This window comes from Centropristis striata, chromosome 1 (assembly GCF_030273125.1).
Source record: "Centropristis striata isolate RG_2023a ecotype Rhode Island chromosome 1, C.striata_1.0, whole genome shotgun sequence".
NCBI lineage: Eukaryota > Metazoa > Chordata > Actinopteri > Perciformes > Serranidae > Centropristis > Centropristis striata.
This window is the reverse complement of record NC_081517.1, coordinates 10,862,033-10,882,094: the sequence shown is the minus strand read 5'-3', so window position 1 is coordinate 10,882,094 and position 20,062 is coordinate 10,862,033. Positions and strand designations below refer to the sequence as shown.

Below are 20,062 nucleotides of genomic sequence, written 5' to 3'. Positions count from 1 at the left end.
CACACTCCCCCTGAGAAACTTTGTCCTTAACTGGAGACGCTGTGTTCTGTCTTCCAGCTGTGGGTCCAGGAGAGGAGCGCCGTGGCCATGTCCACCGACCACGGACACAACCTGCAGACCGTCCAGCTGCTCATCAAGAAGAACCAGGTGAGGGGACAACAAGGGACACCAGGGGACAATGGGAGACAACAGGGGAAACCGGGGGACAGAGTTTAACAACAGGAGGCAGCATGGGACATAAGGGGACAACGGGAGACACAAGGGGGCAATGGGAGACAGCAGGGGACACGGGAGACAGCAGGGGACACAAGGGGACAACAGGAGACACAAGGGGGCAAAAGGGGACAACGGGAGATACAAGGGGACAACAGAAGACAGCAGGGAAGAAGAGAAGAAACAAATATATATTATTAAAATGTACAGTTAAAATTCACACACATTCACTTCATATATGTGTGTGTGTGTGTGTGTGTGTGTGTATTAGGGGTGTAACGATACACAAAAATCTCGGTTCGATACGTACCCCGGTTTTGAGGTCACGGTTCGGTTCATTTTTCGGTACAGTATGGAAACAAAATGCAAAATCTAAACTTGCTTGTTATTTATTTGCATGCTTATAAATAATAAACAACAAATATATTTTGCTTACAAACCAACAAGTTATTGTGACATTACACAAATATGAAAATAAAATAAATATTAGAATACAATTGCAAAGTTCTGCCTGGTAATAATTTAAATGAAATGTTCTCAAGTAAACAAAATATACATAAAATAAGCTTTCCAAAAAATAAAATATTCTCAAATAAACAAAAAATATATTAAATATTATAAAAATAAATCCCTCACAGTTTAACAGCTTTTAACAAAACATTTGAACAAGTAACGTGCAGCAGCACTCAGGGTTGATGTGATGGGCAGTCACAGTTTCTTGGATAACAACAGATTTAGCTTGCTCATACGGGTCTGGAATTATTTTTTGGCTGAAGTGCGGACGTGAGGGTACTTCATAGCGGGGCTCAATCATCTTTAGCATGTGTTTAAAGCCAGCGTTTTCAACCACTGAATATGGTCTGAGATCCACTGCGATAAAAACGCAGACGGCAGTTGTAATTGCTTTGGCCCGATCTGAATGGCCAGGGAGAGGCTGCCTGAATGCCGAAGTCAGCTGCGTTTGAACTAAGGTGGGGGTTTTTCTTGTCGCAGTGATGTTAACACTCGGGTGGTGCCATGCGTTAGCATGTTCGTTGTGTTTCCAGAAACGTACCCGATCTCTTGAACAATGTCAGCACACTGCCCTCGTTTTATCCACGTGTTTTGTCCGTCACAATACTTCACCAGAAAGCCAAAGTGCTCCCATGCAGGAGACTTTAGCGACAGTGGAGGGTCCTCAAGCTCCGGCTTACTGCTAGCAGTAGCCATGATGCACACGAGCTGCACGTGTAGTTGCCGGTGGAACATAAACACACGCAACTTCCGGGTTTGGAAACTCACCCGTGCACATCGCTGTACCATACCGAACGAAACAGTTAAATACAAATACATGTAGCGTTACACCCCTAATATACACACATCTACCAGCTGAGCGGCTGTGGCTCAGCTGGTAGAGTCGGTTGGCCCCCAACCGAAGGGTTGGCAGTTCGTTTCCTGACCGTCGCGGCCTACATGTCAAAGTATCCTTGAGCAAGATACTGAACCCCAAATTGCTCCCGATGCTGTGTTCATCGATGTGTGAATGAATTCCCAATGGTGGCAGGTGGGACCGTTTAGGGTAGCCTCTGCCACCAGTAGATGATGGTACCTGGAGGGGGGTGATTGGGAGGAACGGCCTGCCCGATCTGAACCTGAGCGAACCCGGTGAAGAGAGGAGCAGAGCTGTCAACTGATCACCACCTGGTGGTGAGTTGGATCAGGTGGTGGGGGAGGCTGCTGGACAGACCTGGCAAACCTAACCGTGTAATGAGGGAACGTCTGGCGGAGGCCCCTGTCTGCAGGGAAAACTGGCATCTGGAATCAACTTGCGCCTTCGAAATAATTTCTCCAGCATCTCGGGTGAGGTTGGGGACATGGAGTACGAATGGTCCATGTTCAAAGCCTTAATTGTTGATGCGGCTGGTAGGAGCTGTGGTCTGTCGGTGCCTGTCGTGGTGTCAACCAAGAACACGCTGGAGGACACCAGCAGTGAGGGTGGCCGTCAAGCCTTTCGGGCTTGGTTGGCCGAGGGGTCTCCGGAAGCAGCAGACAGATACCGTTTGGCCAGAAGGGCTGCAACTGCGGCAGTCGCTGAAGCAAAAACTCGGGTATGGGAGGAAGTCGAGGAGGCTATGGAGGAGGAATTTCAGTCGGCCTTAAAGAGGTTCTGGAAAACCGCCGGGAGACTCAGGAAGGGGAAGAAGGGCTTGGCCCAAGCTGTGTTCAGCGGGGAGCAGACCTGCTGACCCTACCAGAGGTCAGGAAAATGTATTCCCAATTTCATTAAGGTATTCTACAGGTTAATGTCAGGGTGGCTGTCTGCCAGCTGAAGATCAGTAGAAGTTGGGTGATGTGGCAGGACAATGACCTTAAACATCGAAGTAAATCTACTACAGAATGACTTCAAAAAAGTAAATCTGCCTTTTGGAGTGGCCCAGTCAGAGCCCAGACCTCAATCCAATAGAGATGCTGTGGAATGACCTCAAGAGAGCTGCTCACACCAGACATCCTATCCATATGTCTGAGCTGAAGCAGTTCTGAAAGGAAGAATGGTCTAAAATTCCTCCTGAACGTTGTTCAGGTCTCATCCGCAGCTATCAGAAGTGTTTGGTTGAAGTTATTGCTGCCAAAGGAGGTTCGACCAGTTATTAAATCAAGGGTTCACTGATTTTTTCCACCATCACTTTGAATGTTCAATGGATGTGTTCAATAAAAACATGAAATATTATTTTTATTATTTTGTGTGGTATTAGTTTAAGCACATTGTGTTCGTCTATACTTGGGACTTAGATGCAGATCAGATCACATTTTATGACAAATTAATGCTGAAAACCAGGTAATTTCAGAGGGTTCACATACTTTTTCTTGCAACTGTATGTATGTATGTATGTATTTGCTGCCAGTGAAACCCGTCCCTGTGTCTGTCCCTGTGTGCCTCTCAGACTCTGCAGAAGGAGGTTCAGGGTCACCAGCCGCGCATCGACGACATCCTGCAGCGCAGCGCGGTCCTCCTGAAGGACGAGTCCTCCGGCGCCGAGACAATCAGGCAGCGTCTCGCTGACCTGCGCTCGCTGTGGACGCAGCTGCTGCAGGAGGCGGAGCTCCGCCATGGGCGGCTGCAGGAGGCGCACCGAGCCCAGCAGTACTACTTTGACGCCGCTGAGGCCGAGGCCTGGATGAGTGAGCAGGAGCTGTACATGATGTCAGAGGAGAAGGCAAAGGTGGGACTGTGAGGGACTACAGGGAATGCTAAAGCTCTATGTGACCAGCTTTAATAGAACGGGTCTTAAAGCTGGACTGGTGTGTGTGCGTGTGTGTTTCAGGACGAACTGAGTGCCGTCACCATGCAGAAGAAGCATCAGATCGTGGAGCAGGCGGTAGAGGACTATGCTGAGACCGTCCACCAGCTGTCTAAGACCAGCCGGGGCCTGGTGACCGACGGACACCCCGAGAGGTCCGTACCTGGTGATACGTACAGGGACCCGGAAAGCTCAAACTCTGACCATAACATCTGTTTTTACACTTTCTGTCTACGATAAACTGGATTTCTGGCGATATGTTATAGAAAAATTACTTAAAAACACTGATTCTACCTGTGTGTGTGTGTGTGTGTGTGTGTGTGTGTGTGTGTGTGTGTGTGTGTGGGTCTCTGTGTGTAGTGAGAGGATCAGCATGCGTCAGTCTCAGGTGGATAAGCTCTACGCTGGTCTGAAGGACCTGTCAGAGGAGAGGAGGGGCAAACTGGACGAAAGGCTCCGCCTCTTTCAGCTGAACCGCGAGGTGGACGACCTGGAGCAGTGGATCGCTGAGAGGGAGGTGGTGGCCGGGTCACACGAGCTGGGACAGGACTACGAGCACGTCACGGTACGCTCAGACCCATACTGCAGTACTGATACTGTAGTACTGAGAGTACTGATACTGCATTAGTGCAGTACTGTGAGTACTAATACTGCAGTACATTAGTACTAATACTGCACTACTGTAGTACTAATGCTGTAGTACTGGGAGTACTAATACTGCAGTACTGTGAGTATTAAGACTGCATTATTGTAGTACTAATACTGCGCTCTGTTCCAGATGTTGCAGGAGCGTTTCCGTGAGTTCTCACGGGACACGGGGACCATCGGTCAGGAACGCGTGGACGGTGTGAACCGTCTGGCGGACGAGCTGATCAACGCGGGTCACGGCGACGCGGCCACAGTGGCAGAGTGGAAGGACGGGCTGAACGAGGCGTGGGCCGACCTGCTGGAGCTCATCGACACGCGCACACAGATCCTTGCCGCCTCCTTCGAGCTGCACAAGTTCTACCAGGACGCCAAGGAGATCCTGGGACGCATCGCCGACAAACACAAGAAGCTGCCGGAGGAGGTTGGCCGCGACCAGAACACGGTGGAGACGCTGCAGAGGACACACACCGCCTTCCAGCACGACATCCAGGCGCTGGGGACACAGGTACAACACCACCTGCTGCAGGGACACGGCTAATGATGTTTACCTATGGTGATTTTAGTGTATCACCTGCTGACCTTTGACCCTGTGTGCAGGTGAGGCAGCTGCAGGAGGACGCCGTGCGCCTCCAGTCAGCGTACGCCGGAGACAAGGCGGAGGACATTCAGCGGCGGGAGGGCGAGGTGCTAGAGGCGTGGAGGAGCCTGCTAGAGGCATGCGACGGGCGCCGTGTCCGGCTGCTCGACACTGCCGACAAGTTCCGCTTCTTCAGCGCCGTCAGGGACCTGCTGCTGTGGATGGATGACGTGATCCGCCTCATCGAGGCCCAAGAGAACCCCCGGTAGACATTATTTTTATTATTATTATTATTATCATTGAGTGTGCTTGAGTGTACACAATATATACGATTCACCGGGCTTAATCCTATTTATTCTTCTGTTTCTTCCGTGTTTTTTTCGGTCGACTAATCCTCCGAGTTTTGGTCGCACATACACTAAAAAGGTATCAAATCGACTGGCTCGGCCATGACAAGTGTGCTATGACTTTTTCTGGTCCTATTTCTGGAGGACAGTACCAGTTTCTTGTGATTGCTCTAAAACATTTCTTCACTTTTCTTTACAAAACGCATATGTAGACGTTCAGGATAAACTCAGGATGCTCAAAGTGAAGTCGGTTCAATGATGGGAGCTACGGTTTGGCCAAAATTGCTTTCTGTTTAGGGGCACTTTCAGCTGTGTTTCTCTCTCTCTGAATGGCATCAAAATGTCACAGGACCAGCTGCGGTTGATTGCTCTGTTCTGATTGGTGGCCACCACACCCACACACAGAGACACACACACACACAGACAGAGCAGACATGACAGACATGTTGAAAGCTTGATCTGTCACATACCTCAGCAACGGTAGAGATAATATACTGTAAGCTACTCGGCAGGGTCAATAATGTATGGCTGACAGTCAAGCACACTCAACATTTATTTAGAAATTTTCTAGTTATTATTATTATTATTATAATTAGAGTCAGCAGCCTGCCAGGCGCCACACCAAGCTGCTATGAAAACTGTGTGTGTGTGTGCAGAGACGTGTCCTCAGTGGAGCTGCTGATGAACAACCATCAGGGCATCAAAGCTGAGATCGATGCTCGGAACGACAGCTTCACCTCCTGTATCGAGCTCGGCAAAGCGCTGCTGGCCCGCAAACACTACGCGTCAGAGGAGGTGAGCACCCCATGCCGCACGTCACGTCTGTCACAGTCTAACGAACACTAACTGATAACATGTTGCTGTTTGTCTCAGATCAAAGAGAAGCTGCTGCAGCTGACCGACAAGAGAAAAGAGATGATCGACAAGTGGGAGGACCGCTGGGAGTGGCTCCGCCTCAGTAAGACTCACACTCATCACTCAGAGGTCAGGGGTCACGTTCTCTGGAGAGATGTGAAGTAGAGAAACTACAGAGAGTTCCTGTTAGACACGCTGCTCCGTGCAGAGTTTCCTGTTCATCTCAGCAATGTCAGAAAACACATAACTCTACAGGTGCACCTCAATAAATTAGAATATCATAGAAAAGTTTATTTATGTCAGTAATTCAATTCAAAAAGGTAAAATCACACATTACATAGATCTATTACACACAGAATGAAACATTTCTTGTCTTCATTTATTTAATTCCTTCTAATTATAATAATTATGGCTTACATTTAATGAAGACCTAAAATTCAGTGTCTCAAAGAATGTGAATATTACAAAAGACCAATTTTAAAAAGTATGTTTAATCTGGAAATGTTGGCCTCTGAAAAGTATGTCCATCTATATGACTCAATACTTGGTCGGGGTTGTTTCACTTGAACTACTGGAAATGGACTTTTCATCATATTCTAATGTATTGGGATGATCCTGTAATTCATTCACCATCACAGTCCCTCTGTTGCACCAGACTCCAGTCAGAAAACCATTGTTTTAACAGCAAAGTGCAGACAGACTTGACAAACATGAATCATGTTGGAGTTATTTCAGATAAATCTTTAAATCTTACTGCCATGATGCATTGTGGGACGGCGTTGTCTTCTCCCATCAGAGGTCAGAGGTCACCTTGTGGCGATCCAAGCCGCCTCCCTGCAGGCTGCCGTCTGATTGGCTGCTGCAGCGATGAGTTGGCATGATGCAGCGTCCTCAGGCGCTCGCTGTCCTTTTACCAGGCGGAAACGCTGCAGGAGGTTCAGCAAACTCATCAGGACTCACTGCTCTCAGATCAGATTATTTCACTGACAGATTCAGTTCAGAAGGACAGAAAACCATCAGAGGGTCTGGAGACGGTTTGGAGTCCACGTCACTGGCACTGAAATCATCTGAAACTCTCCGATATACAGTCATGGAAAAAATTATTAGACCAGCTTGTTTTCTTCAGGTTCTTGTTCATTTAATGCCTGGTACAACTAAAGGTACATTTGTTTGGACAAATATAATAATAACAACAAAAATAGCTGATGAGAGTTTAATTTAAGAGCTGATATCTAGACATTTTCCATGGTTTTCTTGATAATAACCAAAATAATTGATCAGAATGAAGGACAGTTTATTTTTATATTCCTGTTTTGACGTCCAGACGCTGCCAGACATCGTTACTCTGAAACTCTGTTTCTCCTTTTCCTGATCGTTTCCATAGATCGGTCGTTAATAGAAGCCATTTCTCTGTTTTTCTGCTGACTTGAAGTAACATTTACATACATAGTAGCAGTAAATGTTGATGTTCAGCCACTCAAACTTTGGCCATTTAAGCTGTTTTGGGTCCTTTACCGTCCTGACAGTGAAACAGGAAACCTCTCAGCAGTGTTCAGGGTTAGCTGACTCATGTAAGATAATCTGTCATTTGATAACAAACTATGAGAATAATCAGAAGAAATCTGGACGATTCATATTATGTCACAGCTGCACCGCTAACTGTCACTGTCTGCCGCCAGTTAGGCTCCGCCCACAGATACCTCATCAGTATTGGTAAACAGGTCTATAGTTTATTAACAAATAAAAATACATCATGAAGCTGGGGGCTGAAGAAAACAACACAGATTAAAGTGGCAAAGTTATAAGAAAAAACTCAATAAATCATCTTTGATTATCATAAACATCAAAGTTTACCTGAAGACCGACCTCTGACCTCGCAGGTTCAGGTTTCTTTACTGACATGCCCTCTTTATGTTGATAACCCACGAGTCTCCTCTTTATTAACATGCCCACTTTATGTTGATAACCCACGAGTCTTCTTTTTACTGACATGCCCACTTTATGCTGATAACCCACGAGTCTCCTTTTTACTGACATGCCCACTTTATGCTGATAACCCACGAGTTTCCTCTTTACTGACATGCCCACTTTATGCTGATAACCCACGAGTCTTCTCTTTACTGACATGCCCACTTTATGTTGATAACCCACGAGTCTCCTCTTTACTGACATGCCCACTTTATGCTGATAACCCACAAGTCTCCTCTTTACTGACATGCCCACTTTATGCTGATAACAGTCAGTTAGAGAGTGAAACTTGAGCTCAGTGTATAAAACAAGCTGCTGTGTCTCCTCAGTCCTGGAGGTACACCAGTTCTCGCGGGACGCAGGTGTGGCCGAGGCGTGGCTGCTGGGACAGGAGCCCTACCTGTCCAGCAGGGAGATGGGACAGAGCGTGGACGAGGTGGAGAAGCTCATCAAGCGACACGAGGCCTTCGAAAAGTCCGCCGCCACCTGGGAGGAGCGCTTCTCCGCTCTTGAGCGGCTGACCACGGTGAGCTGCAGCTCTGTTCATTCAAAGAAAGTTAATCCAGAAACGTTCTGAAACAAACGGAGAACGACTCTGCAACTCTGGTCAGAGTGAGAAATAAAAATGGACAGTTAGAAGTTTAAAGGTTTTGGTTTAAACCTGATATGACAAATCAAACAATATTTCTGCTTTTTAAAATAATGTTTTTAAGGTTAATAATAACAGTCTGTCCACCTGTCTGTCCGTGTGTCCTCCTGTCTGTCTGTCCTCCTGTCTGTCCCCCTGTCTGTCTGTCTGTGTCCTCCTGTCTGTCTGTCCTCAGCTGGAGCTGCTGGAGGTGAGGAGGCAGCAGGAGGAGGAGGAGCGTCTGAGGAGACCTCCGTCTCCGGAGCCAGTGGTGGTTGAGGGGGCGGAGCTTCAGCAGCAGAGGTTTGTCTTCAGTAGAATGGGACCCGGCGCCCTGGTGGCCGTCAGAGGGACTGCAGACAGTAACTTGTTGTTTTTGTGTCTCCTCAGCGGAGCAGTGACTCAGAACGGACTCCCGTCAGACCAGGACTCTCCCCGGGTCAGTCAGCTGACTCATGATGTCACACGACAAACATCAGTTCCTGTGAAAACATTTAAAACAAAGAATTTCCATGTTTTTAAACATTGTAATGCATAAAAGTTCCACATTTTATTTCTAAACTTTCAGAAAAAGGAAGTTTTAATGTGAAAGTGCTTCTTGTGTGCTTCCTGTTCAGGACGGCGTGGATGGCGGCGAGCTGGTGAACGGCATGGCCGAGCGAAGCTCCAAGGAGCCGAGCCCAAGCGGCTCGCCGACCTCCGGCAGGAAGAAGAGCAGCCAGTCGTCCACGCTGCCCACCAAGAACCAGGACGACAGCTCGCCGTCGCAGCTGGAGGGACTCCTGTACCGCAAGCACGAGTGGGAGGGGCATAACAAGAAGGCCTCCAACAGGTGAGTCACATCTCCCCACCGCGCCCTACCAAGCCCCGCCCCTCTGCCGCCGCCCTCCCCCCCGTCTCACGCTCTGCTCTGTGATTGGCAGGTCGTGGCACAACGTGTACTGCGTCATCAGCGGCCAGGAGCTCGGCTTCTACAAGGATGCCAAGGCGGCGGCGCAGGGTGTCCACTACCACGGCGAGCTACCCGTCAGCCTGAAGGACGCCGCCTGTGACGTGGCGTCTGACTACAAGAAGAAGAAACATGTCTTCAAACTCCGGTGACGTTTGTTTGCATAAAATACAAATTTATAAAGATAAAGTTCATAAAAGTCTTAAACTGAAGCTTCACCTGAACAACATTAACTGTTGGACAAAGTCCTGGTCCTGGTCCTGGTCCTAGTCTCAGTCTCCTAGCCCCCGGTCCTGTCAAGGTCTGGTCTGGTATGGTCCTGGTTCCAGAATCTGAACTTGTGTTTGTGTTTCAGAGTCTCTGATGGAAACGAGTTTCTGTTCCAAGCCAAAGATGAAGTGAGTTTCTGCTCGTTAATGTAGAAATATTGATCCACGTGTCATACTCTGTGATTCTGCTTTCATTGTGATGAAAAGTTTACAGATGTATATTTTGACAGTTTCCTAAAATTATATTTAAATAATTACAATTTACTGAGTCATAAGTGATGATTCATTTTAATGACTATAAATTGCTGTTGGTTTCATCTGTAATAACATCATTTAATATTAATCATTATATTTAGTGTTAATAATATATAAAAGCAATAAAGTCCCTCTGAGACTCAGGTCCTCGTCTGTCCCTGCAGGAGGAGATGAGCACCTGGATCCAGGCCGTCCTGAACGCCGGCGCCGACCACGTCAGCGTGCAGGGCAGCAACCCCGGCACCCCGGCGTCTGGGCGCGCTCAGACATTGCCGGCCGCCGTCACACTGACCACCGAGTCGAGTCCCGGCAAGAGAGAGAAGGACAAGGAGAAGGACAAGGAGAAGCGCTTCAGCCTGTTCAGCAAGAAGAAACAGTAAACACGACGCTCGCCGCGGCGGCGCTTTGGTGAAACGCTTCCGCTCGAGACCGGACACACGCTCCGACGCGGCGTGCGCCATATTTAGCTTCTCATTCCCCCCAGCTGGAACCTGACCGAACTGGAACCTGCTGCGGAGCGTGAGTCCATGGTGCCTGGCGAAGGTCTGACCAAGCGAACGTTTGCCGCTCTGACGACCTTTGTCAGGTCGACTTGCCTGCAGAACTTTCCCCGCCGCTAACCTCCGACAGACTTCCTGTCGTCTGTTTGATCCGCTCACTGCCACGCAATTCGATTTCTCAAGCTTCCATTTCTTCAGTGAGGTTTTGAACAGACCAAGCTGTAAGACGAGGCGGTGACATCACCTCTGATGTCATCACCTCTGATATCACCGCTGAACGGCCAATGAGGGTGACGGCTGAGAAAGCGGGAAACTGTTTCACCAAAGTGCCACGTCGGACTGTTGGTTTGTTTATTCTCAGTGCAGTTTTGTTTTTTTATATTTCCGGTTTAGTTTCTCGCTGTGGTCGTCAGTCGGGTGGCAAGGCGGCACCGCGCCTCAGAACGAGCTTAGCCGTTTTGGTTTGATATAACAGCGCGTCATTGTCGGCGAACAGACAGACAGAAGAGCGAGCAGCGGCGGTTTGTCTCTAAACGTTGTGATGTAACAGAAGAGGCGTCCTCGCTCTTCAGACGATGTTTCTTCTACTCAACAGCCACCGCTGCTGCTCACTCTGTGACGTCAGCAGGGACCACTTTTGTTTTCCTTTGTTGTATTTTTTCGACGTTGTTTGATTTTTTTATATTTGTGTTATTTTTGTATCTGCAATTATTCCTCCGAGGCGCCCCCAGAGAGCCTTGCTCTTCCTCTGCCGTAGAGAAATTGGACCAATCGTGCTTTTTGTTTCGTTCTTATTTTTGACTTCATGTCCGCCGCCGTCGGCTCAGAGGAGGCGTCGCTGTAGAAATGTCCACTTGCATGCTGGGTCGGCTCGGAGCGCCGCCTGAAACACGCTGAAACTCAAACTGCTCGTGGCGGTCGGTGACTGCAGACAGGAAGAGGAGGAGCCGCCGTGAGAGACGAAGGTCGCTTGCTTAGAGATTTTCTGCTCTTTGATACTCGTGTCGCTCTGTCACTGTATACCTATCGTACAACATGTATGGAAGTTAACGCCATCTTACTGCACAATCAGAAGTCATCTATAGGAATGAAGCTGTCTCATGTATGAACCTGCACCTGTAGACTCTCCGCTCTCTGTGTCATTAAAGCTTTTAAACTTTCTGCTGCCTCCCTCGCTGCTCTTTACTGTTAATAACATCAACATTAAATATATAAACGACGACTTTGTGTCTGATGGTGAATTTATTACTGAAAATGTTTTCTTTGCATCAGTAAACATGTTTCTGTCTCCATGAATCTACACATTAAACTGAATTAAAACAAAGAATTCAGTGTTCAACAAATCAGAACAGAATCTATCTATATATGTATCTATCTATATATATATATCGTGTGTATATATATATATATATATACAGTAGTGTTCAATATAATAGCAGTCCAATGTGACTAACCAGATTAATCCAGGTTTTTAGTATATTTTTTTATTGCTACATGGCAAACAAGGTACCTGTAGGTGCAGTAGATCTCAGAAAAACAAGACCCAGCATTCATGATATGCACGCTCTTAAGGCTGTGCAATTGGGCAATTAGTTGAAAGGGGTGTGTTCAAAAATATAGCACTGTGGCATTCAATCAGTGAAGTCATCAATTTTGTGAAAAAACAGGTGTGAATCAGGTGCCCCCTATTTAAGGATGAAACCAGCACTTGTTGAACATGCATTTGTTGGTTTTCTGAGAATCTACTGCACCTACTGGTACCTTGTTTGCCATGTAGCAATGAAAAATATACTGAAAAAAATAAATAAATATATATATATATATAACTGTTAATTGTAGATGTCTAGTAGAAAGTTCTAAATTTAGTATTAGACGCTATATTACATTTTTTATTAAAAATATTGAGTAAAATTAAATTAAAAATTAACTAAAATAGATCATCTCTCTCTCTTTCCATATATATATATATATATATTTGTATAATGTATACATTCATTCCACACAGACTGATACATTTCAAGTGTTTATTTCCTTTAATGTTTTGATTATAACTGATAACTAATGAAAATCCCAAATTCAGTATCTCAGAAAATTTGAATATTACTTAAGACCAATACAAAAAAAGGATTTTTAGAAATGTTGGCCAACTGAAAAGTATGATGATGTACAGCACTCAATACTTAGTTGGGTCTCCTTTTGCCTGAATTACTGCACCAATGCGGCGTGGCATGGAGTGGATCAGTCTGTGGCACTGCTCAGGTGTTATGAGAGCCCAGGTTGCTCTGATACTGGCCTTCAGCGGTTCTGCATTGTTGGGTCAGGCGTATCGCATCTTCCTCTTCACAATACCCCATAGATTTTCTATGGGTTAAGGTCAGGTGAGTTTGCTGGCCAATTAAAAACAGGGATACCATGGTCCTTAAACCAGGTACTGGTAGCTTTGGCACTGTGTGCAGGTGCCAAGTCCTGTTGGAAAATTAAATCTGCATCTCCATAAAGTTGGTCAGCAGCAGGAAGCATGAAGTGCTCTAAAACTTCCTGGTAGACGGCTGTGTTGACCTTGGACCTCAGAAAACACAGTGGACCAACACCAGCAGACGACATGGCCCCAAACCACCACTGACTGTGGAAACTTTACACTGGACCTCAAGCAACGTGGATTCTGTGCCTCTCCTCTCTTCCTCCAGACTCTGGGACCTTGATTTCCAAAGGAAATGCAAAATTTACTTTCATCAGAGAACATAACTTTGGACCACTCAGCAGCAGTCCAGTCCTTTTTGTCTTTAGCCCAGACGAGACGATTCTGTCTCTTGTTCAAGAGTGGCTTGACACAAGGAATGCGACAGCTGAAACCCATGTCCTGCATACGTCTGTGCGTGGTGGTTCTTGAAGCACTGACTCCAGCTGCAGTCCACTCTTTGTGAATCTCCCCCACATTTTTGAATGGGTTTTGTTTCACAATCCTCTCCAGGGTGCGGTTATCCCTATTACTTTGTACACTTTTTTCTACCACATCTTTTCCTTCCCTTCGCCTCTCTATTAATGTGCTTGGACACAGAGCTGTGAACAGCCAGCATCTTTAGCAATCACCTTTTGTGTCTTTCTCTCCTTGTGCAAGGTGTCAATGGTCGTCTTTTGGACAACTGTCAAGTCAGCAGTCTTCCCCATGATTGTGTAGCCTACAGAACTAGACTGAGAGACCATTTAAAGGCCTTTTAGGTTAATTAGCTGATTAGAGTGTGGCACCAGGGGTCTTCAATATTGAACCTTTTCACAATATTCTAATTTTCTGAGATACTGAATTTGGGATTTTCATTAGTTGTCAGAAGAAATTAACACTTTAAATGTATCAGTCTGTGTGGAATGAATGTATACATTTGCACAAAAGTTTCACTTTTTGAATGGAATTACTGAAATAAATCAACATTTTCATGATATTCTAATTATATGACCAGCACCTGTATAATTACTCAGGATGTGTGCCTGAGTAAATGCACCTGGTTACTTGTAGTTTTCAGGTGAGGACTCCTCCCGCCACCTGACGGTTGAACACTACAACTCCCATGATGCACTGAGCGCCGCGTCACGCGCTGAGTCTGATTGATGACGCCGCTCGCACGGATCTCCGCTGAAGCCGCACCTGACCGCGCGACAGGGCAGGAAGCGCGCGCAGGTGAGCGCGAGCGAGGCAGGAACCCCGAGCATTGGCCTTCAAAATAAAAGTATTTTTAAAATAAATTATATCTCAATACATAGTCATGGAAAAAATTATTAGACCATTGTTTTCTTAAATTTAATTCAAAATGTCTATCGGCTCTTCAATTAAACTCAGCTATTCTTGTTGTTATTATTATATTTGTTCAAACAAATGTACCTTCAGTTGTGCCAGGCATTAAAATCAACAAGAAATTGAAGAAAACAAAGATGGTTTAATCATTTTTTCCACGACTGTATATCATTTTAATACATACACATTATCCATTTACATTAAATGTATATATAATGAAATGCTAGAACCTTTTTATATAATCTAGAATATAGTTTTGCAAATTCTGGTTTTATTTTAAACATATTGAAGTAAACATTTCTAAAATATTAAACTGCCTTTTCTTTCCATTCTGTTTATATTTGTTGTCTTTGCGAAACACAAAAATCAAATTCTTTACCTGTAAAAACCTTCCAGGCACTAAACTGTTTTTTGATGTCATTAATCTGAGACTGGAAAATATTTAGTACTATAATGTAATTATACATGTTTTCTTAAGATCCACCCATCCCATCCACCATTTACACAAAGTTTATTTAAAACTGCCCTTAAAAAGTGAAATGATCTAAAGTGTGTTTAATGTTTACTTCACTTTGAAATTTATCTGCCATAATAAGCTGCTTGTCAGTTTTTAGTTAGCTACCAGTTTTACACGTTTAATTTATGAGATATGGTCTTCATGTGATGGAGCTGTTTGACTTTAATCATCTTAAATTAAACATTAAAACATACTTATGAGTTGATTGGTTGAGACCTTAAAGTTTCAGTTGATTATAATATTTAACATCATTTCTGTCAGTTTAAAGCGCTTCTCTACTTTATTTTGAAAATCCTCACAGGAAGTGCCGGTGTTAATGCCCTCTAGTTTGACGGTGTTGGTGATCCTGGGATTCCCGTTAATATTCCCACTTTCCTTCATCATATTTCTGGGTTTTTTTTCCGGGCCGTGAGTGACCGGGGGGCCGCGGCGTGTCTGACCGGGTCCGGGCGCCTGTCGGCCGGCCTGAGGAGCAGCAGCAGCCGGTGTCCGGGGTTCGGAGGCGGACTGACGGTAAATCTGTAATCTCCGGGTTTTAACTGAAACACAAACAGACGGCGGGGGATTTTCTGTCGTTCGTTCAAATGAACGGACGGTGATTTTAACGGAACATCGTCAGAATACCGGCGGTTCTACCGGACCGGAGAGGAGCGTGTGGCCGTACGACCTTCTGTCAGAATAACACAAATTATCATCAAACACAATAATTCTTCTGATCTGATTCTGCACACAAACAGCAACAATTACTGTTTCTATCGTTAACCTGCTGAATGTCTGATCATCAGTCGATTCATCGTTTGCTCTCAAATTTAAGAAAAATTGTGAAAGGATGTCCAAACTGATATTTTTAAATGTGTTGTTTTATTTCAGATATTCACTTATATAAATCAAACATGTGACATAAAAGCAGGACATTTTTTAGATCTGAAAAAAAAAAAATTCTGAATTTTTTGTATGAAAAATTACTTGAATTGATTAAAAAATAGCAGTTTATTCTTGCAACCAGACAAAATATTTCTGCAACTTAAAATTAATTTATCCGGACGTTGTTTTCAACAAAATCTCACAAAATCCCTCAAAAATATTTGATGAAAAAATTCAGAATGAAACATCAGAATTAATTTAATGTGTGATTTTGTTTTTATAATAATAATAAAAACAGCTTTCTGCACATCTAGGAAAACGAGATTTTATTTTTTTATCATTAGAAAAATATTCTGTAGAGATTATTAAAGTTATTATATTTTACCTTTAATTTATCTAGAATCTGACGAGAGATTAAAATGTTTAAATAAAACGTTTCAGAATAAAACTTGTTTATGATTAAATCTGAAAACCTAATTTGGACGGTCGGCGCTACGGGATCAGGCTGCAGCGTGGAATTATGGGACGTGTAGTTACAGAGACTACAGAGACGGACTACAGCTCCCAACAGTGTTAGCGGACTCTCCGGTTGGCGTTTTGAAGGTTTTACGCGCCATGTCGGACAAGACGGCACCACGCTGCCAGCTGAGGCTGGAGTGGATCCACGGATACCGCGGCCACCAGTGCCGCAACAACCTGTACTACACCGCCGGGAAGGAGGTGGTGTACTTCGTGGCCGGCGTGGGCGTGGTCTACAACACCCGCGAACACACGCAGAAGTTCTACCTGGGACACAACGATGACATCATCAGGTGAGGAGGTGTCTGTGGGCGGGGTTCAGGTGAAGCTCCTCCTCTTCCTGTGTTAGAATATATTATTTTAATCAGAAAGAGGACGCAGTCTGTGAGCGTCAAGCAGGGGTCCAATCCCCTGTCTGACTGTATAGAAGTCTATGAGAAAATTATGTGCGACCTCAGCTTCATTATGTCACAGAGCAGGAAGCAGGGGGGTGAGGCTACAGGTGACTGACAGGTCAATGTGTCATAAACGTCTTTTAGTCCAATTTAACTCTGAACGTATATTTAACTCTGATACACTGTAGCTGTATCCCAATGTCAAGGAAGGATCCTAAAACTGCTAATTTTTAAGGATATTATGTCATCAACATCCGCTGAAGGACTGTCCCAATGTCCAGGATCCTCCAGAGGACAGAGTCCTTCTTTTGCCCAAATTCCAAGGATGCATGTGTGTATCCTCCGTGCGCCCCCGCTTACCAATAAAGCCTTGCACACAGAGATTGAGAAATGGCAAGCGAAGAAATGGCAAGCGAAGAAATAGCGACGCCAGCGGCGCAATGTGAATTTAAATATATAAGTATTTTCAGTTTACACTGAATATTTGTTATCACATAACTTATAAAACTTGTGTTCAAAGTCATGCAAACCATATCCATAAACAAATGACACAATATTTAGCTGAAAGATAATAAATATAATCTTGATTAATTGCCAGTTAAGCTAATTAATGCCGTCTCAGTCGCCAAAGTTATTAATTGTTAATTCATATATATGCATCAGATGATGAATTACTATGTGCAAAGTTAATACGCTGCTATGCCATTCAGAAAGTTATACATTTCTTTATTGTGTTTACAGGGACCGAAAGTCCGCTATTATCCGTTATTGTTATTTATAAATAACTGTTATTGTACTGTACTGTAAAATGAAAAATCACAGAACATATTTCCATGATGAATTATGTGCCGCTGCTTTTATGAAACTAAGTAGCGGCCAAATTCAGCCAGGATCAGTTAAATATTCAGGCTTAATCCACTTTGTGGCTTTAACTTGCTAAATCGTGGAAATTCAACCTTAAAGCATCTTCTGCCATTTTCACAAACAAACGTGCACTCTGTTTACGTGAGTAAACAGAGTGCTGATGCCAAAGCCACATCCATGTCGTGAACTGATTTTGAAATTGCAGTGCTGAATTTAAGCAGGACGTCCAATAGCGCAATGACGCACACCTGCACACTCGGAGTCGGAAGGCTGTTCCATTCGTGTGTTACACCAGTGAAAGGAAGGACTCTTGCCTCGCCTCCCAAGGACCCGGCTCCGAAGGAAGGAGACTACCAAGGAGGGATCCTTGACTTTGGGATACAGCTACAGTGAAAAGACTCTCTGTCTCTCTCTCTGTCTGTCTCTCTGTCCCTCTGTCTCTGTCTCAGTCTGGCGATCCATCCTGATAAGATCCAGGTGGCGACAGGTCAGGTGGGCAAGGACCCATTCATCTGTATCTGGGACACGTATGCGATGCAGACAGTGTCCATCCTGAGGGACGTCCACTCTCACGGCGTGGCGTGTCTCGCCTTCGACTCTGACGGACAGGTCAGTGGTGGGTGGTGCCACCTGCAGGTCTACCTGTGGACCTACCAGACTCTGACCTGTTTGTCTTTTCAGCGGCTGGTGTCGGTCGGTCTGGACGCTAAGAACACGCTGTGCGTCTGGGACTGGAGGAGAGGACGCGTCCTCGCCACAGCAACTGGACACTCAGACAGAGTGAGACACCGACCGGAGACTGGGGTGGTTCTGGGGACTGTGGAAGTTGTGGTGGTTCTGGGGACTCTGGTGGTTTTGTGGTGGGACTGTGGGGGGACTGGCGTGGTTCTGGGGACTCTTGTGGTTCTTGTTCTGTGGTGATCTGGTGGTTCTGTGATGGTTCTGTAGTAGTTCTGTTTGTTCTGTGGATGCTCTGGGGTGGTTCTGGTGGTTCATTGGTGGTTCCGGGTCTTTGAACTGGTCCCTGTCCCTGCAGATCTTCGATGTGGCCTGGGATCCGGTCCAGTCGAGCCGCCTGGTCAGCTGTGGAGTCAAACACATCAAGGTGAGTTTGAATCTGTTTTATATTTTGGTTCGAGTCGTTGTTGTTTTTTGTTTTCAGCTGAGGACCGTTCTGTTGTTGTTGTTGTTGTTGTTGTTGTTCTACAGTTCTGGACTCTGTGTGGAAACGCTCTGACTCCGAAGCGAGGGATCTTTGGGAAGACGGGCGACCTGCAGACCATCCTGTGTGTCTCTGCGGCCAAAGACGAGCTGACATACTCAGGCGCTCTGAACGGAGACGTGTACGTGTGGAGAGGCATCACGCTGGTCCGCACCGTGCAGGCAGCACACGGGGTAAAATAAAAGCTGTATCCAAGATCAGATCACAACATTATGTGATATTATGGAGGCATTAACCAGTGCAGCCCTGAGGAACCACACAGTGAAATAGTCTCTGACGAGTTAGAAACACAAAATTAAATCTGTATTAAAAGAGATAAAAAACTGTAGTTCTACCATAGACTGTATAAATAATGGACGTAGTCACCGTGACATCACCCGTTGGCTTGTGGCTTGTTGCCACTTGGTTTCGGAGATGGGCAGCAGACCACATTTGGACTGGAGGAGCGAGAGAGATCTGACAACACTGACTACACGCCTCTCTACACCTCAACCTGACTGATTCATGTTAGCATTAACTGGAGCATCAACTGGGATGTTAGTTTTGACAAAAAGTGAAAATACAGTGAAAGGGTCAAAGTTGTGATACCAAACCGGTATATATATGTGTATATATATGTGTATATATATATATATATATACAGTGCATACGGAAAGTATTCACAGCGCTTCACTTTTTCCACATTTTGTTATGTTACAACCTTATTCCAAAATGGATTCAATTCATTTTTTCCCCTCAAAATTCTACACAAAATACCCCATAATGACAACTTTAAAAAAGCTTGTTTGAGATTTTTGGAAATGTATTAAAAATAAAAAACGAAGAAATCACTTGTACATAAGTATTCACAGCCTTTGCGATCAAGCTCAAAATTGAGCTCAGGTGCATTCTGTTTTCACTGATCATCCTTGAGATGTTTCTACAGCTTAATTGGAGTCCACCTGTGGTAAATTCAGTTGATTGGACATGATTTGGAAAGGCACACACTTGTCTATATAAGGTCACACAGTTAACAGTGCATGTCAGACCACAAAACAAGCATGAAGTCGAAGGAATTGTCTGTAGACCTCCGAGACAGGAATGTCTCGAGGCACAGATCTGGGGAAGGGTACAGAAAAATTTCTGCTGCTTTAAAGGTCCCAATGAGCACTGTGGCCTCCATCATCTGTAAATGGAAGAAGTTTGGAACCACCAGGACTCTTGCTAGAGCTGGCCCTCCCTCTAAACTGAGTGATCGGGGGAGATGGGCTTTAGTTAGGGAGGTGACCAATAACCCGATGGTCACTCTGACAGAGCTCCAGCGTTCCTCTGTGGAGAGAGGAGAACCTTCCAGAAGGACGACCATCGCTGCAGCACTCCACAAATCAGGCCTGTATGGCAGAGTGGCCAGACGGAAGCCACTCCTTA

The 20,062-nt window shown here is 45.3% G+C and overlaps 2 protein-coding genes across 4 annotated transcripts in view; both read left to right on the top strand.

Moving 5' to 3' along the window:
• Window positions 1-11,709, top strand: part of LOC131969040 (spectrin beta chain, non-erythrocytic 1-like) — a 34,659-nt gene extending 22,950 nt beyond the window's left edge. For both annotated transcript variants that reach the window (XM_059330162.1, XM_059330170.1), the window contains 15 exons: window positions 58-147; window positions 3,135-3,413; window positions 3,516-3,646; window positions 3,852-4,056; window positions 4,270-4,644; window positions 4,737-4,981; window positions 5,720-5,858; window positions 5,937-6,021; window positions 8,216-8,412; window positions 8,711-8,817; window positions 8,905-8,953; window positions 9,132-9,346; window positions 9,438-9,611; window positions 9,819-9,861; window positions 10,152-11,709. In XM_059330162.1, coding sequence (XP_059186145.1) covers window positions 58-147; window positions 3,135-3,413; window positions 3,516-3,646; window positions 3,852-4,056; window positions 4,270-4,644; window positions 4,737-4,981; window positions 5,720-5,858; window positions 5,937-6,021; window positions 8,216-8,412; window positions 8,711-8,817; window positions 8,905-8,953; window positions 9,132-9,346; window positions 9,438-9,611; window positions 9,819-9,861; window positions 10,152-10,367 — 2,550 coding nt within the window. In that variant the 3' untranslated portion in view covers window positions 10,368-11,709. The remainder of the gene's footprint in view (window positions 1-57; window positions 148-3,134; window positions 3,414-3,515; window positions 3,647-3,851; window positions 4,057-4,269; window positions 4,645-4,736; window positions 4,982-5,719; window positions 5,859-5,936; window positions 6,022-8,215; window positions 8,413-8,710; window positions 8,818-8,904; window positions 8,954-9,131; window positions 9,347-9,437; window positions 9,612-9,818; window positions 9,862-10,151) is intronic.
• Window positions 11,710-15,300: 3,591 nt separating this feature from the next.
• The window catches only part of LOC131969055 (echinoderm microtubule-associated protein-like 6), a 32,586-nt gene continuing 27,824 nt past the window's right edge, over window positions 15,301-20,062 (top strand). For both annotated transcript variants that reach the window (XM_059330191.1, XM_059330182.1), the window contains exons 1-5: window positions 15,301-16,467; window positions 17,883-18,042; window positions 18,115-18,213; window positions 18,470-18,538; window positions 18,643-18,828. In XM_059330191.1, coding sequence (XP_059186174.1) covers window positions 16,271-16,467; window positions 17,883-18,042; window positions 18,115-18,213; window positions 18,470-18,538; window positions 18,643-18,828 — 711 coding nt within the window. In that variant the 5' untranslated portion in view covers window positions 15,301-16,270. The remainder of the gene's footprint in view (window positions 16,468-17,882; window positions 18,043-18,114; window positions 18,214-18,469; window positions 18,539-18,642; window positions 18,829-20,062) is intronic.